The sequence below is a fragment of the Ostrinia furnacalis genome, unplaced genomic scaffold (assembly GCF_004193835.3).
Source record: "Ostrinia furnacalis isolate ACB-3 unplaced genomic scaffold, ASM419383v2 OfSCF0267, whole genome shotgun sequence".
Lineage (NCBI taxonomy): Eukaryota > Metazoa > Arthropoda > Insecta > Lepidoptera > Crambidae > Ostrinia > Ostrinia furnacalis.
In genome coordinates this window covers 281,001-300,895 of record NW_021130506.1, presented here as the reverse complement: position 1 = coordinate 300,895, position 19,895 = coordinate 281,001, and the positions used below count along the sequence as shown (strand labels likewise).

At 36.5% G+C, this 19,895-nt stretch overlaps 1 protein-coding gene across 1 annotated transcript; it reads left to right on the top strand.

The window, feature by feature from the left end:
- The first annotated feature begins 5,509 nt into the window (after nucleotides 1-5,509).
- Nucleotides 5,510-19,665, top strand: LOC114358010 (uncharacterized). The gene is made up of 3 exons (XM_028311869.1): nucleotides 5,510-6,014; nucleotides 11,746-12,767; nucleotides 19,185-19,665. The coding sequence occupies exons 1-2, from the start codon at nucleotides 5,694-5,696 to the stop codon at nucleotides 12,208-12,210; spliced, it is 786 nt and encodes a 261-aa protein (XP_028167670.1). The 5' UTR covers nucleotides 5,510-5,693; the 3' UTR covers nucleotides 12,211-12,767; nucleotides 19,185-19,665.
- The last annotated feature ends 230 nt before the right edge of the window (nucleotides 19,666-19,895 follow it).

Below are 19,895 nucleotides of genomic sequence, written 5' to 3'. Positions count from 1 at the left end.
TATGGCGGCGTTGCCATGTGAAACGCTTTGTGTTGCCACAACGTATAATTAAATGTTATTATTGAGATCGTGCTGTATCGCAACACTGCAACTCCAGAGCAGTAACCTTATTCTGTAACGAAATCGAGGAAAATTTGTACAATTATTGGCATGATATAAAACAGATCATTATGGAAATCATTAGGGGAGGACAATGTTCAGCAGTGGACGTCCTATGGCTGAAACGATGATGATGACAATAAAACAAATCTAGCAGTTCAATAAATTACACCAAATACATAACATTACTCAAACTCTACCACGAGTAACATACATAGGTAACTGAAACTACAAGTAGGGAAACGGTTACCAAATATACCTACCTACAAGCTACCGGCCACATAAAAGTCTTCCCCGTGACAATCAAGAATTTTACGACACCCCCTCCGTCTACTATCAAACTGGCTATTACGTTACTAGATAGGTACTATTTTATTGTGATGTTTTATAGTGCAATGATTAGAGCTTACATGAACACACCAAAGCTCACAATACCCCAAGTGAACCGATAAGAGGATCCAAATCCAAATACCAGTATTATTAATATAGGTAGAGCTTTGAACAAGTTTACTAACCTATCGAATTAAAGTAATTATCTTAATACTAAGAGTGACAAATGAGCTAGGTTTTGGTGTTGAGGCCACGTACCGAATAAGCAGTGTGGGAAGTCTACTCACAAGGTGGACAAAACCTCATAAAGGTAGCAAGAATGCGCAAGACGTAGGCCGCTACCAATCAGCTAATCTAGAAGTCATTGGGGAAGGCCTATGTTCAGCAGTGGACGTGGATGTCCTGTGGCTGAAATGATGATGATGATGACTCTTTCCAGCAAAACTAAGTATTTGTTACTGCTCGTGCCTGCAGTGTGCCTGTTGCCATGCGCGCGCCTATTGTGGTCTCGATCGCTGCGCCGGCGCACGCGGCCATTGTGAGAGCCGCGCGGTACCGGCTTGATGGATTGTGTTCATTTTCGTGGAAAACTCCTCACTGCTGACAGTGGGAGTTCTTTTGTAGGAGTTCTGGTTCCATGACTTGCCATATCTCTATGTTCTCGTTACTTGGTTAGATTACAGGCTTTATATGACCAATGACTCTAGGCAATGAATTTAACATTATCGATTTAGGTTCGATAAAATCGCAGACATTTTTTTTGTACCTAACTTAGGCACGCACGGGCGTTCTAAAGCTATCACGAAATCAATCTATTATTGGTACATTGTCTAGGGTCACTGGAAAGATAAATACGTAGTACTTTGAACCCAATCGAGGCATGTCAGGAGGCCATGATAGATTGATCACGATAATCACGAAATGTAAGAAAATATTCCATAAATTATTCTCTAAAAATAAAAACACAACAGTGGACAGGGATGAAACGAGTTGATAGGAACGCCGTCTTTTTTGTTTCGTATTAAGGAAGCTTTCACAGCTTTAAGAATTTACTTTATTGACTACTAGCTTTCCGCCCGCGGCTTCGCCCGCGTGGATTTTTGTCTGTCACAGAAAAACTTTATCGCGCGCGTCCCTGTTTCAAAAACCGGGATAAAAACTATCCTATGTTCTTTCCCGGGACTCAAACTATCTCTATGCCAAATTTCATCAAAATCGGTTGCGAGGTTTAAGCGGGAAAGCGTAACAGACAGACAGACAGACAGACAGACAGACAGACAGACAGACAGAGTTACTTTCGCATTTATAATATTAGTTGGGATTCTAACAAAATTACTACCAATTTCATCCCAACAGCTATAACTTTAAGTGAAAATCTCTAGAAATTTTCAACTAATTACAACGCAGTCGTAAAACCGAAATAACTTCGTGTTGTAATCCGTCGGAACATCGGCGTCAGCGAAGAATAATTTTTGCCAAAACAGCACTCGTAAACACTGGCTCTCATCACTTTAATACAGGGTCGCTGGATAACGAGGGAATAAAGTCAAAGCCGGCAACATTGCAATAACAGCCTTATCTTGGAAACACGAGTGATCTAGTGTACCTATTAACTGAAAACTCATCCTCATTTGGCATGAAGTGTAGGGTAGATATCCATTGATTAAAATTACACAAAAGTTTTTCAAATGTAGATAGGAAGATACTGAGCTGAAAGTATCTGGAAATTGAACCTAGGACTTCTAGATCGAGAGAATTTACCACGGCTAGACCACGAAAGCGTTTGGAAACATTAAAGAATTACGTGAAAAACTTAAGAGGCTCGTTGAACATAGGAAGAAAATGAAAAAGCACTCATTGCCAGTACATAAGATGCCACTGTTTAACAGGATTTGGACTCATCAGGAGAAGCTTACCTTTAATTAAAGTTGGGGAGCGGTAGTACATAAAAGTATACAAAGAATTGACGTACGCTCTATCTGTAATAAGTTGAATGGCGCCCCCTGGCGGCGTTCGCTCATTGAGGCGCACTAAACCTACCCTAACATTTTACTGTACAGTAGCTGTCGAGAACACAGAAACTGCAGAGCTTTCGTAGTACTGTACACTCTTTTTGGTAGAAAAATATTTCAGAAAAAGAAAACAGCTTTCACTGACCAAAAAATAAGGTTTTTAATCATTTCATTTCAATAGTGAGTAGTGTAAAATGTGTGAATACCATTGCATCAGAGACGGTCCCTGTCAAACGTGTCCCTCTATCGATGTCCCAAAGTGGCCAGCAGGATTTTGTCTTTGGCGTAATGATGCAATTCATGCAATATTTGAAAGTTTTAAACCATTGCAGTGCTTAAACAACTACATAAATAAATAATAAATAATAATAAAAATATTAAAAAATATTAACTTCTTCACAAAGCGTGATCATTAATACAAAAGGACAGAAATCCACCCTTCGCCATCTGCAGACCCCGCATATCCTACCCTCCCTTATTATACAGGGTGGTCGTAAACCGTGTCCCACGTATTTTGCACTCGTAAAAGTGTCTCGTAAATTGTACGTCACCAGCTCTTTGTTGGCGATAGCCGGCGTCAAACCCGGGACCGCGCGGCAATCTCGCCGAGATAAGTGCGTATAAGCCTATTGCTCGCTAGGGGTGGGGTTTATCGATAGTTTTTATTGAAAAGATTTGCGCGCGATCATTGATGCTGTATTGTTCAGTTTGTGTGACGGGAATTTGGGATTGGGAAAACCCGACGACAAACAGTCGGGTCTGGTTTATGGTAACGATAACGTCTGTGCATGTTGACATTTCTTTTAATTTAATTCTGTTTCAAAAATCGAAACTTCATAAAAGATTAGTAATGAAAATTAGCCCATTGATTTATTTAGCAAAGAAGTAAGCCATACTACTCGTATATTGGCCTGAAGTGGATAGAACCTCCACATACATTACAGAGTTTTTTTTTCTATTATGTCGATCTGTCATCGCACTGTCTCGATGTCGACAAATCATCCGCCCATCACTAATCAGAACCGCGTATTTGGCATAATCTTTCTTTCCCTCTCCATATTGTTTTTAAGTTATGACGCTTCTGGCGAATGACACGGAATGACGGTTTCCATTGCATAACGCGCTGATCCGACGCTTTATGGCGGCATAAAGTGCGTCACTTTGACGGGATCGAACGCTTTTTACTAACTTTATGACGCGTGAATTGACGGTTCGAGCCAATTTTGCGGATTATAGTAATATTCGATTGGGGTCTAAAATATTATTTATGGTAAGCGTTTGTAATGCGAGATCTGCTTAGAGAGGGATCCGGGATTAGAGTGGTAAGAACATTGCGATTAAACCGCTCTACACCATAGTGAAGGAAAAACAATGTTTGTAGCTGTAATGTTCAGAAAAAAACTGTGCTATTTTTAACAGTTCAATGTACACACGAAAAACAGAAAAAAGTACCGCTGAAAGTACGTCATGTTCGCTCACAAAAAAAATATTTGGTACTTATGACAAAATGTAGAGCTTTCGAACTAATGTTTATTAGTTTGTTTTGAGACTATGCAACTTCTGTAGTTTGTAAAATAAACGTGTTTACCAATAATCATACTTAGTTCACATAGGTTGTGGGCAATTTGCGAATTCATAAGGGCTGTTTCAATCCTATTCTAATCCAAAATTTACTAAACCAACCGAATTACGTTTGTTTGTTACTTAATTACTTTAATTAAGACGAACGTTTAAGTATGGTCTGTATACTTAATAAATACAGAACAAACATTTCTAATTAAATGTAAGTTTAAAGATAAATGTTGCCCTCCCAAAATAGAATTTCATTAATTCAATCTACCTGCCCTTAGCTAAACTTGGGAGGGTGGGTCCTCCGTCCATTCATGTACAGAGTACAACAACTTTTTTCACCCATTTCCAACCGTATTCCTAAAGCCGTAACTCCCTGTTTCAAAGTTCAGTTCCCGGCTGTACCTCTCCATTCAACGGGGGACCCGCCACTGACTTGACCTATCAAAAAGGACCACTCCAGTACAGCCGCTTGAGAACTGAGAGATCTAGATACGCTGGTCTCCAAAGGGACCATTCTAGCGAATGTCACCAGTATATCTTGACCACAAATTAAATAGCAACAGCGTCCGATGGAGGTTCTTGATAATTTGGCTAGGCAACCAGTTTAAGATGGTCTAAAGGTTTATAACATTGATATGAATGAAAGGGTCTCATTGAATTTGGCACTTTTGTAGTTAGAAAGCTGGTAGCCGGCTGATTTTAGATGTCCGTTGCTTATTAGGACTTTGATTGCGTGATCTTAACTCTTAAGGCAATTATTAAATATTTCACTATCATTAACTATTGTCGGATATTACCGCCGGTACACAGGCTATTTTCATAATCAAATAGGTACCAAATCCTTTTTAACATTTCCTTCAAGCATAATTTTATTTGGCTTTCATTATCATTATAATGCTATTCTAGTAACTTATCTAATCGTATGAATAATTTTTTATGGGAAACTAAAAGAAAACAACAAATTTTGAATATAATATCAATAAAGTGCAAATTATAAACAAATAAACACGTAGGTACATATTAATTAAAATTATTTTATCTTTTAAATAACTTGGTTAGAGAAAAATATATTACAAGTAATTTCAAGGGCGAACAAGTGAATACAAATTATCTGCAAGATTATAAAAAAACAGTATTTTTAACAATTCACCTTGGAAGATTAACCTACCTGAAAAAAATATGAAATGAAAGTTTACTCTTTTTTGTAACATATTGTAAGATGGTTAAATAATGAAAGCTTATATTTTATCTAAAAAATCTTGTATTATATGATTGGGGTTATTCATAACATTGAGAACTGACAGATGGTGCAAAATCTGTTGGTGATAGCAGTACAAAAAGCAACGCTGGCCCAGCGCATGAATCGAACCCGCGTTCGCTGCCTTCCACGCCGAGCGCGAACCGCTCGGCCGCGCGGTGACGTATTTGTCATTGCTCGCGCCGAACCTCGGTAGCCGGGCGCCTCCATCACACGCCTCCGAGCGCCCGAGCGCCCGAGCGCCCCCGGGCGCCGCCGAGCGGCCGCCGAACGCTCCCCGCCTCCCGCAGTTCACGCTCGGACCGCGCACGAGCGAGCACGTACCGAATGCGTGTTCGCGCGCTCTCCACCGCCGCAAGCATTCATATTTCAAACGCGTAAACAATCTGTGACATCTTTCAACATTGACAGTGAAAATCAAAATGGCTGAAGTGGAATGGACGAACGATTTGGTTATTCGTTTGATAAACGAATATAAGAAGCGGCCCGAGCTGTGGGACACGCAGCATGAGCTGTACAGAGTGCCGACGGCTAAATACGAAGCGTGGTCCGACATGGCGATCGAGTTCGAGTGCGACATAGCGGACTTGCGGAAGAAACTGAATTCTGTGTTCGCTTCGCACCGGCGGGAGAAGGGGAAGGTGCGGTGCGGGGGGCGGAGCACGTGGTTTTTGTACAAATACTTGAGTTTTTTACCCAATCATTTGGACTCCGCTGAAGAGAATGTCACTATTCATATACCGGTAAGTGCATTTGGCCGCAGCGCTGTGTTGTTGTCAAACGCTAACAGATGCATTACTTCTTATCTGTCAAATGTTTTTTTAAAACGTTCATGCATCATTTAATTTACTTCGGATATTTGCATAGCATGTTTGCAAATAGTTTATTATCACAGTGTGTATTAACTGCAACTCTGTTATCGCCGTGTCATGTGACATACAAATAGAGTTACTGTTCACGGTAGCGCATTTTCTTACATAACTTTTAAATTCCTATCATTGGAGGTCCGAAAATATTTCTCATACAATTTGATACCATAATGATCATTCTTCATAAAAAATTTGAAACCTACATATTTAAAAACATAATCATTGATATTCATAATATCACTAATCATACACTTAGTTTTTACTAATATTTGTTTTCATATATTTTTCTATACTAATGATCGAAACTCATAATCATTCGAATAAATAACTATAACATTCATAAATGTGATGTATCCTAATATTTGTTTTCATAAAATTACTCATAAGTGTATTTATCCATATTATTGAAAATCATGATCCAAAAAAGCTGCACTCAGGAGGATTTGATGAGTGCTACTGACAACGCCACTCTTGTGGCGGAGTTTTGGGCTGACGCTGTGTAGGTTTGTTGTCGACACGACAAGAAGAAGAAGATGATCCAAAAATGGTCCAAACAGGCAATATTTTGTGCCACAAAACTAACGTGACAGAAACGAATCGCTGCAAAACCGACTCCACGTAGTCTTGTCTGCCCTACCCCTAGAGTGTAATTTAAAAGCCGGAGGCGCGGAGGGAGGGCAGCCCTCGCCCGCTGTAACGAGGCTCAGGCGCCCGGGTGAGCTGGAGCGGCTGAGGCTGGTCGCCGAGGCGCCGAAGGCGCCGATGGCGATCCAAAAAGCCGAAGCTGCGGAAGCAAGCGTGGGTGCCTGAGACTCGTTACGCAAGGGCGGAAGGGCTGCACATCCCGCAGCGCCGGAGACGAGGAGATACCAATGCATGCTGCATGCTTGCTTTCATGCTGCATGCTCTGCATGCTTATTTACTTTATTAAATTGATTTTTTTAAAGATACGAGTATGTCTGTTATAAAGTAAATTATTCTGAACAACACCATTATGAGTTGAAGTATGTTTCGTAGTAACAACATTATTAATTAAAACAATATGATCAATGAATGTTATGAAGAAAAAAGATCTGAAAATAAAAATTATGTATTTTAAATGGTTCTTGGCAGTAACAGTATTGATTAAAAAATTATGATTACTAACTGTTATGAGCTCCGTTGGTAGTAATAAAAATTTATGAATAAAAAAAGTATGAAAAATAAAATTATGAAGAGAGATTATTATGAACACAAATCGGTAGTAAGACAAAGAATAGGATAAAGAATTTTATGTGAGCCAATATAGAACCACTGTTCACTGTATTAGGGCAGAGCACACACTAGCTCGCTCGGTTCGCGTGTGGCGAAACGTGAAAACAATTGATTTTAGACTTTTCAGTGTCTACAGTTTCTCTCTTTATCTTTCATGGATATGATACGGTTGTTTGATCTTTTTTTGTCAGACTGGCTGTCCTTTTCATTCAATATACATAAAGAAAAGGTTATTATAGTGTTATCTTAAGTAGGTATTCATTTTACTTGAAAATATGTCCGTAACCGGTGGCTTGCCGGGCGACTGATATTTATTTATTGATTCAATAGCCCGTTGCGTTGCTTGCCGCGTTGTAATCTATCTCCCTTGCCCTAAACTGAGTGAGTTCCTAGCCTACTATAGCGTGGGTTCGATTCCCGTGTATGTTTGAGTTCCTACTTTTGTAAGGCTGAGTTGTACCACCTAACTTTAACGGTAACTACTATGACGATAACCGGTGCTTTTTGTATGGAGTTTGTCAGATTTTTGACGTTTGTCAAAGTTAAAGTAAGATGGTGCAACCCACCCTATAAAACTTCTATTGCAATGTGGTTTATTTAGTTTGAGGATGCAGGTTTGGGATTTTTAGTATTTTTTTAAATAAATGTCTTTGCTTTCGTTCTTTTCTTTCTAGGCATTTAGGGCCCCAAAATCGGCTTTCTTTTTACCAAAAGCGAGATCTTTTAATAAGTTAGGGAGGATGCGGTTACGCCGGTCACCTGCTCTTCCTCGTGTTACGGCAAAATGACCAGGTACTGGTTTGCCGAGGAAATCGGTAATTGCATCCTCCCATTTAACAAACATCTAGTTTTTCAACGAACGGCGAATTAATTGCCCATCTAGGGTTCACACACGAACTTTTTAAATACCAGTTTTATGATAAACTATGTTTTTCAGCAGTTCTTTCGAAAGTTGTCACGGTTTATAAGCACAATAACTACAGTCATACAAACGAGGGTCTGTCTGTCTGGCCCAACTGGAAGTCGAACCTAATACTAGTGTTTACTGAAGACGATTCAATGCGCCATTAGACCGTCAAACTTCCTTTCGCGCACATAACACGCTAGTAACTGGCATTACGCCATTCACTGGCGGCGAGCGCGGTTCCGGTATTGACTCTTAGAGAGGTTAAGACCCAGTTTCACCATACAATGTTAACTAATTAACACCCCTGTTAAATCATTTAACAGACTGTTAAGGTTATTGAATGTCCCACCATGTTTTAACGAATGTTTAATATCCGTAATCCGTTGTTAAACTTAATTGCTGCTCATTAGGTCCGTTAGATGGGTAACAGGCTGTTAGTTTACTGTCACACAGGAACAGGATCGCAATGGCGTACAATTTTACTTTCGAAAACGAGGATCCTTTGGAAGTTTTAGACAATTTGGTCTATACAGTGTGTTTGGGATAGGGCTAGCGATAATATAATTTAAGGCGATGTTATTATGTAAATTTTATCGACAAAAATGTTCCCATAATATGTAGGCCTACCCCCCTCCTCTTGGAATGGGGGAAGGGCTTAATTTTTGAAATTTATTTCTATGTGACTACACAAAAATGTTATTTATTTCTTATGTGCCCGTCAAAACTGCACCTGCAAGCCCCATTTTATAAAATTTAATATACTCACTTTACCTAGCCTATACATTTTTGAAGCTTGTAAGTTCGTAAGAAGACACCCTGAATTTTACTCCCCTGTTAAATTAATCAGACGCAATAATCGTTATCAAAACAAACTGAAGGTACCAACTACTAAACTCGAATTATACTCTTCCGCGCCACACTCAATGTTAATAAAAATATATAACCACATCCCAAATGAAATTAAAGATATAGATAAAATATCATCATATGAAAAACAATTAAAGAAGTTTCTCACTCTCAAAAGCTATTATTCCATCTCTGAATTTTTTAATGAAAATATTATGTAGAATAGAATAGAATAGAATAATTGTTTATTTGCAATGGTCTGTCTTTGTTTATATAATAATAATAATTATGTAATTGTATAATTTAATAGTATTTAATTTTCTAATTTTAATGTTTATTTGATTTTATAATTTTAATGTTTATTTAATTTTATTTTAGGTAATAATTCTCTATTTTATTTAATGTTATTTTTAAGTTTTTGCAACGCCTTCACTGGGCGTCACATGTTCAATATTATGTTCCTGTCAACCCTTACCCATGTGACATGCAATAAATAATTTGAATTTGAATTTGAATTTGAATTTGAAACTGAATTTTTTGACAAAAACTAAAATTCATTATTTTTTTAAAGTTTTTTGGTCATAATTTTTCATTTTTAATGACACATAATTATTATTGGTTTACAAATGCAAATTTTTATTTATCTGTAAGACGGGCACATAGGAAATACAAACAATTTTTATGTATCCCAAACACACTGTATAGTACGACGACCCAAAATATTTAAAAGCACGGCGTCATTATTCGAAGAATATGTCGCACAAGATTTCGACTTTCGAAAGAATCTGTTTTGGATGTGTTGGAATCCATTGAAGACAATCTTGCTCAAACTCACAGACACAGTCACACAAAAAACAAATGTTTGACATTTATTCAACCAGCAGAATGAAATGCAACCCGATTTCTGATGAATTCTACAAAATACGTGGTATTTAAATCAGTCGCCTTACATGTCACAAAAATATTATACGACTGAAGAGAATAGTGCTCGTTTTCGAAGCAATTCTATTACATACAATGACATTTTGTTTTGGTCGGTTTAGAAAGTGAGTGAATGATTTGAGACTCCATTCACTTAATGTATGATTTCGTAATGGTCTGTTAAAATAATACCATGGGACACGAAAATTTAACAGTGCTGTTAGCACCCCTGTTAACTTTAATGACTGGTTAAGTAATGTCCCATTTAGAGAAAACTAACAGAGTATGGTGAAACTGGGCCTAAAGCCGTCTTTTAGTACCTAATAACGAAAAAATCACAGAAGATAATGTTGTCTGGTGACGAGTCTTCCAGCGTTTGGCCCACTTTTAGCCTGGTTCACGGGCCAAGTCGCTAGATTGCATTTTTAAATATTTTTCCAGTAACTGGACCCACTCTAAAATTCTAGTAGGTGTTTAAATTACTGAAACATTGAAGGTTGGCCAGCCACGGGCACAAATCTAGTGAAAAACTCTGCTAGATTATGGTTTTACTGGTACTATATCTAGTTGTTAAAAGAATAATGGTACAGTAATGTTATATTTTATCAGTAACGTGCCAGCCCTATCACGACAGTAATTAAACACTGTCATTAACTCGAAAAACTGGTCGAAAGTGACTACAATCCGATTTATTAACGGGTCTCGAAATGGAACTTGAATAACGAGATTGTGGACAATATGTGAAGATGGCTTGCTTGCATTCACAGTGGGGCTGTGGTCAGCAAGCAACATGAAATAATTACACAAAATGTTACCAGAACATCACAACTTACCTAGTCCTAAACCAAGCTTAGTTTGTTGGTACAAAAACGTCACGTGACATTAGAATTTGAAACCTCAACCGCACAACTGGCATTTTATATCGGTCGTTGTGGATAATAAAAAAGAACCACTAAGTCAGGGTACCATGATACAACATGCTGTCTAAACTTATGTACTGTATGGGGCACTACCATAGGCACTAGTCTATGATAGTCCCCAGCTCAAATGAATACTCATATTCTTGCCACCCAGGTACTTACCGGTTAATGATATAAAACTTACTGTTTGAGTTCTGCTCAGTTCGAGGTGAGCCTGCTATATCCATTCAATTATACTGTTACGGTGTCGTAATGGCGTCTTATAATTTTTGAAGACATGTCACGGTTTTTTGGATATTTAATTAAAATAATGACACCCCTATAACTTACCCATTATTGAATAGCTATTAAATGACTGAATTCCTTAATTAAATACGAGGTATTTTTATTGACCTTTATACGCAACGAAGAACTTAAGTAACCTTACTTCTAGGCAGTTTAAAGAAATATGTTTAAACTGCCTAAAACTACTTTTTCTTATTCATGTATTTTACTTAACTAGCTTATGCCCGTTTTCACCATCAATTCCTAATTTTTAAGTGACCCCTGCGAAAACAAAATTTATACATATTATGTGTTACCATAGGGGTCACTTCAAAATTAGGGATTGATGGTGAAAACGGGAATTACTCTTATTTATCTACCTTAAATACATGTTATCGTTTCAGTCAAATGACGTCCACTTCTAGGCAAAGGTCTCCCCAAATGTTCATCTAATGTCATAATAAAAAAACTAAAGTTTACCTTTTTTCCACAGTCGGTGGAGGTGAAAACCCAGAGGGAAGAGTCCGAGCACTCCTCCGACAACGAATACGGGAACCTCCACGAGGAGATCGTCATCAAGCAGGAGCCCGTCGCCGACCCTGAGTACAAGAAGAGGAACCGCCACTCCAAGCCCCGGCTGACCAAGCCGATCAGGAGGCGGTTCGTTGAGAAGGTGTCCACAACGGCCAGCAAACTCGACAGCAGACTACTAGAAACCCTTAGGTTGCTGAGAAGGTCTGATTTGTCCAGGAAAAAAGACGAATGCGACAGCTTCGGAGAGTACATAGCGGATTCCTTAAGAAAACACGAAGATAAAACACAGTCTATGATTAAACAGGCCATAAACAACATCCTATTCGAACAAGAGATGAAGAAGTATAATACAAACCAGTACACTGTGGTCATCAATGGCTGCCTCGACGAGAACCCCCTGACGTTGGACCAAGATGACAAATGATACCTAATGAGGTATGGACCGCAATTCCTTCGTAAGCTCGATCGAGTCGAATTACTTAGCGCAAGATAAATTGGTCCGTATTAATAAGGCACGATTTAGCTTGCGGTAAGATTGTGCTCAAGCAGCAAGTTAGTAAGCAACTGAATGTTTAATTGATACTGAGTTTTTGTATATTCCAGTAATTTTATTATTGTTGTTGTATCTTCTTTTGACATCAACTTGTGTTTATAGTATGGAGATGGCACTAAAACTGATTTGCTTACATAGTCACCTACTTGATAACTTCACTATCATTGGAATATTCGGAAATAAATGTTAGTATCATAAGTGTAACAAATTCTGACGAAGAATTACTTTAATTTGATTACTAGATTATAAGGTCACCTAGTTAGTGTTATAAAATTGTTTTTTTTTATGGACGACTTGTGCAAGATTGTGATAGTTTCGCTTATTTGTAATTTGACTGAAAAGTTGGTCAGAATTGACCACATTTTTATTAATATTAGAACTGACAAAGTTTTATTAAAAGCAAAATTCTACTGTTTAAAAAAGTTGAGTAGCNATTAAAATTAAAAACATAAGTCAAAAACTAATTGAAAATTTTAGTCAAATTAAAAATAAAAAAATAAATTAATATTTAATTTTATTAAAACTCAAATATAGTTTAAATAATGACCCCCACTGTCAAATCATACGACCAGCTGAGTGCAAACTGATTTATTTTCATATAGAAAACTACCTGCTACATAACACGATAATATTAAAGTAAAACTACCTTCTATAACTATAATATTCACAACTCCCCTTTTTTACTTATTATTCCAATCCATCATCCCCTCAGACAAATTAAATAATAATTATCACCTAACTGAAGCCACATTTGACTACAACAAACAAAATGCAACAAAAACAAGACACCCGATAAACNTGAGTAGCGTGTCAAATCATACGACCAGCTGAGTGCAAACTGATTTATTTTCATATAGAAAACTACCTGCTACATAACACGATAATATTAAAGTAAAACTACCTTCTATAACTATAATATTCACAACTCCCCTTTTTTACTTATTATTCCAATCCATCATCCCCTCAGACAAATTAAATAATAATTATCACCTAATTGAAGCCACATTTGACTACAACAAACAAAATGCAACAAAAACAAGACGATAAACTATGTTCTAATAGAAAACAATGCTTAAATTTCACATTTTGAATTTAAAGTAGTAATTAATTACATATTTTTTTTAATATCAAGTTTAGTCATTTAATAAGATATTTCAATTATTTGACCTTTCTTAATCAATTTGAAAGTAGGTAGGTATTATTAAAATTATCTCATGCAACATCCAAATTATAATACATTATCTTATTTATAATCTTAATTGTAATGAAGATAATTAATTACATATTGTTCTCATTATTTCTTTAGAGAAATAAAATGGAACTTAATAATAGCAAACATATTTATTATTTTTATGGAAAGCATTCCGATTATTATAAATTAGTCACAATTAGGATAATTTAATTATTGTGCATAGCGTACTACTACAATAAGGTTGTAGTAGTAGTAGGTATTATTGAATTTTATTAAAGATAACTTACTTCATAATGTACTTTTACATGATAGTAAATTGATAGTAAATTTTATTAAACAGCATTAATTACACATTATTAAATAAATAGATTCCAAATACATTCAACAAATTTAAATTAAATAATACATTGTAAATGTTGTAATATGATTTTAATAATTTAATTGCTTTTTATTTTTCTTTTTAACGTGCAATAACTGTAATAAATAATTTTAAATATGATAATTCTGCCTGGAATAGGTACATTTCTCGATGCAGGTATTGTTGTTAAGGTCTCTGCTCACGGCTCGGATACGCCCACCGATCAGGAGGTCTCACTGTCCTGCCAAAACGAGTTTTATGATAAGAATCATAATTACTATTTAGCGACACTTGCGATGGGACACAGGGGTCAGGAGGCGTTATATCTATATCATCGTATCGGTTGCTATGATCAAATGTATTTCCAGTTTCCTGCCTATGTTCCGAATCTTTAATTAGCTGACGCCTATTTCGCCTAAGGATATTACCTGATGTCATCTTAATTAAGTATGACCTAGGACCAACTATCTGACAAATCACCCCATTCTTCCATCCACATTCCATTCTCACTTTCACTTTCGTTCCAACTTCGAATGGTTTCAAATTCCTAGATTTTTTATCATAGTATTCTTTTTGCTGAAATTGACGTTTTTCTAAGTTATTTTTTACATTTTTATGAATTTTGGGTTTAAGTAACTTTGGGTTGCAGGGTAAAATACTTCTTAACTTTCTACTGTTAAGGAGTTCAGCTGGTGAGGGCAAATTACTATCTAGTGGTGTATTCAAATATTCTAGAAGTGGGATATTTAAATCGTTTTTATCGAAGCTAGATTTCTTTAATATTGATTTAACTATTTGAACCGCCCGTTCAACTTGGCCGTTAGATTGAGGATATCTCGGCGATGACGTCACGTGATGAAAATTCCACTCCCTACTAAATACTTTAAATTTATTCGAAGAAAATTCGGGTCCATTGTCAGACATAACTATCTCTGGTATTCCCTGTCGACTAAATATTTTCTTTAATTTATTTATAACCATTTCTGAAGTCAACGATTTTAATTTTTCAACTTCTATAAACTTGCTATAATAATCGATAACTAATAAAAATGATTCAGCTCTGAAATGAAAAATATCTACACCTATCTTTGACCATGCCCTCTCAGGTATATCGTGCTGAAGTAAACTTTGTTTAGAATTTTGTTTCCTATAGGCAAGCTTGACAGTTTGATAAATAATCAAGTAACTGTGTATTCATGTTTGGCCAATATAATATTTCTCTAGCTCTCAATTTACACTTTTCAATACCAAAGTGACTCGCATGAATATTTTTTAGCATTTCCGATCTTAAACACTTTGGTATGACGACTCGGGTACCTCTCCACGCAATATCATACGCTATAGATAACTCATCCCTGCACTCCCAGTATGGTTTTATAATATCACTTACGTCTTTCTTAGTAGCTGGCCATCCCTTTAACCTTTAACCGACGACGTGCGGTCTCACAGACCGCTCCGGTTTTTGAAATTTCTGGATTGCAATGTTCTACTTACTCCCGTGTCCCGAGCGTCTCAGTACCTTCGAGTTTAGCTACCCATACGCCATTACAGGTAGTGGTTACATCGATGAGGGCAGTTTTAATAAGATAATTCGATTCAAAGTTCAACAGCGGTCTGTGGGACCGCACGTCGCAGACTACGTAATATTTTTGTACTATACTAAAACTTGCATTTTTGTTTTAGACGACTGATTTTGTGTAAAAATGATGGATCCTGGGCCAACACAACCTAGAGAAAGACATTTCCTACTGATATATTGATATTAGGACATAATATGATGTAAAAGATGGTAGTCTGTAAAAAAATACCGCGGAACGGGTGGTAAAGCAAACAGTGACATTATTATTGGCTCTGACATGCTAAATCAGCCTGATGTCATTGCACCAGCTGCAAAAACGACGCACATTTTAGTCCACCTAAATTGCAAACGAAATTATCTTACAGGTGTTACCTATGCATACCGAAAATGCTTGGCATGCGGTAAAAAAATATGTCCAGATTATGCCTAATGTTTACCCTACGTCAATTTTATTTTGTTAATGGTAATGTACGTATCATTTATTTTTATTTTATTCATTATGTTCACTATATTTAGGAAGAAGTACAGTTTTTCTTGATTTGGTTAAAATTTACAAGTTTTAGAGGTATTATTGAGCTCTTGTGTAATTTCAATGAAATTAAGGGTAAAAAAAGTATTAGCTATATGTAAATTAATAATATACATTATTTCCTCAAAAATTATTAGTACGTTTATTTGTTATACTATAATGTTCTCAAAAAATATAAAACCAATATACTTTTATACAAAAAATTATTATTTTTTGAGTAAACAGTATAGCGGTCTCACAGACCGCACGTCGCAGACGACGTGACAAAAAAATCACGTCGTCGGTTAAAGGTTAATATAACTCTAATTAACTCCTGTAATTCTTTATCTTGCTTAGTAGCTTTTTGTATTCGTATGAAATGAGTGTCGGTCAAAGGGTTACTCGCGAGGAGCGCACACACCTGAGCCTGTATGTCCAGCTGGTCGCGCGGCGCGACCACGTCTGGCGCGCGGGCTTCCACTGCGCGTGACAGCGCGTCAGCTATGTACAAATATTTGCCCGGTTTATATACCAATGTAAATGTATACGGTTGCAGTCTTAATAACATTCTTTGCAATCGCGCGGGAGCATTTGAGAGTGGCTTATTAATTATGCTCACTAGTGGCTTGTGATCTGTTTCTATTGTTACGTCATGCCTACCATAAATATACATGTAGAACTTTTCACATGCAAACACACAAGCATAAAGCTCCTTTTCTATTTGAGCATACGCCTGTTCTGTTTTTGTTAATGATCGTGACGCATAACAAACTGGCAGGCCGTCCTGCAATAAACACGCCCCCAAACCATTTTTACTGGCGTCTACTGACAATGTAATAGGTTTTTTTAAGCTATAATATTGTAATACTGGCGGATTAGATAAAAACATTTTAATATCATTGAAACACTTCTGATGCCTATCCTCCCAGTGCCAATGTACGTCTTTTTTCAATAATTCCCTCAATACACATGTTTTTTCTGACAAGTTTGGTATAAAATTGCCAACGTAAGTGACCAAGCCCAAAAATCTTTCAAGATCTTTTATATTTTTTGGTGTAGGCATATTTCTAACAGCACTTATGTGTGATTGATCGGGATAGATGCCGGTTTGAGTGATTTTGTGCCCTAAATAAGTTATTTCTGTTTGACCTATTTTGCATTTTTCTTTGTTTAATTTTATATTTATTTCGCGGCATCTTTGCAACACTGCACGTAATCTTTGATCATGAATTTTTTTATTACTGCCATAAATTAAAATGTCATCAACAAATAGGGTTACTCCTTCTATGTCATCAAAGTAATTATAAAGTCTTTTATGAAAAACTTCAGATGCCGAAGAAATACCGAAGGGCATTCTTAAAAACTTGTATCTACCGAACACTGTGTTGAAAGTACATAAATTACTGCTATCTTTATTTAATTTTAATTGCCAAAATGAGTGTTTTGCGTCTAAGGTACTAAAGTATTTTGCACCCGACAATTTAGCAGTGACTTCATCAAGGGTTGGTAACCTAAAATGTTCCCTTTTAATGGCCTTATTTAAATCTTTAGGATCTAGACAAATACGCAGATCGCCGTTAGGTTTTTTAACGACAGTCATGCTGTTTACCCAGTCTGTTGGACCCTCAACCTTTTTAATTATACCTTGTTTTTCCATCTCATCTAGTTTCTTTTTAACTTGTTCGCGTAAGACAATTGGTAATTTGCGCGGGGAATGAATCACTGGTAAAACATCCCCTCTAATCTCTATTTTATATTCATCTGGCAAACAACCTACCCCTTCAAATACATCCATAAATTCATCCAAAATGCATTCATCATTCTTTCCATTTTCTAAAGAGTATATTCTTTTGATTAAATTTAACTCATTACATGACTGTCTCCCTAATATTGGAGTAGATTCAACGTCTGCTATTATGAAACTCAAAATAAATACATTTTCTTTATAAAATACTTTCAAATTGCATTTTCCTATAACTTCTATTTTCATTCCAGAATAACCCTGTAATTTTATAGATGTTGTAATTAAATCACTTTCTAAAATACCAACTTTATTTAAATATTTTCTCGGTAAAACGTTAACGTCTGCCCCTGTGTCTAACTTGAACGCAATTTTGCTATTATTTATTTGTAAAGTAACTAACCAGTCTTTGTTATTATTGACAGTGGTTACCTGATCAGTGGCCGACTCCTCCTCTACGGTATAAACTTTACTTGTACACACTCGCGAGTAATGGTTCATTTTGCTGCACTTATTGCACTGCTGTCCATAAGCTGGGCATCGGTTATACCCATGATTTAGACCACACCTTGAGCATCTTTTTACCGCGGACACTGCCGTACTGCGGTCCCGCGCACGAGTAGGCACTGATGACGTTCCCGAACGACTGCCGCTGCTACCTGCATTCCGATTTTTGTTGTAACTTTGACGTTTTCCTCTCGCACTCGCATTTAGTACATCAATGTTTGCCTCGCTTTTGTTTGTTTCATAATCTCCGTTTTCTTGTTTTATGTGTCCCGCCTGCACACGTGAGATCTCTGCCAGTCGACATATAGCCATCGCCTTCTCCAGGGTCAGATCTTGTTCCCTCAGTAGACGTTCACGCAGGGCCGCATCTTTCAAGCCGCAAATTAGGCGATCTCGAACAAGATCTTTACACAAGTCTTTGAACTCACATTTACCCGCCATCTTGTTCAGCTCGAAGACATATTGCTCAATCGATTCTAAGTCTTGTTGATTTCTTATGAAAAACTTGTGTCTTTCCACAGTTATATTCCTTTTCGGTAGGAAAAATTTATCGAATTCTTTTATTAAATCTTCAATTGACGTAAATTTTTCGGTAAATTGATCATAAACTTCTCTGCATTTTTCTCCTATGATGTGTAGTAATATGTTTATTTGTACCTTCGTTGGTTTTTTATCCAATTCACATGCGTCGTAATATATCCGGAACGATTTCTTCCATTTCTCCCATTCTTGACTTAAATTTCCCGATGTAACGTTGAGTAAATTATTTTCAAACCGAAACGGCGACGGTGGCTGTAGCACTGATTCCATATTTAACTTTATTTTAATCCTGCCGGCTGCGCCATGTCAAATCATACGACCAGCTGAGTGCAAACTGATTTATTTTCATATAGAAAACTACCTGCTACATAACACGATAATATTAAAGTAAAACTACCTTCTATAACTATAATATTCACATAGCGTACCTACTTGCATTTTATGTTATTCTTTAGTTAGCATTCTAGGTCTGTCTACGCCTACGGCTAGGTCTTTCCTGCTGTTCCTAGGAGCAAGTTGACATTTCTGTCGGACCGCCATTTACTAACAATAATATTTGTATCTTACCTAAACTACATTGTGATCGAATAAATATAGTATGTATAGTAAGTACAACATAACAAGTGACACTTGTTTATAAATATTTATACACTGTCCAACTTAAATAAGAAAAGTATAGAAAAAGCGCCATAAATACTCTTACCTAATTGTATTAGTATTTTTTTACTACTAGAAAGACAGCATGAAAATAATCTTTGTTAATATTACTGTAAAGTTAACAGGCAGTTAACTAAACCAACTAATTTGTTTGATTTTGCATGACATACAATTTTCTCGACATCCATTTTTTTTTCTACGTTGACATTTGAATGTATGAATAAATACAAATTATCTATATATTTTAATCTTGTTCTACTTATTTAAACCCCTTGCTCGCCTGTATGTTGAAAGATATTCATAATAATTGTTTACAGCTCGATTTAAAATTATACGGGGTTCGATTCCCCGCAATTCAACGCTTACTGTAGTTCTAATTGAGTCAAATTCAAATTCTGTGTGGTGATCATTATGGGACCGAATTTTGTCGAGAAGTCAATGGAAAACTATCTATTGTTTTCACATAATCAACTA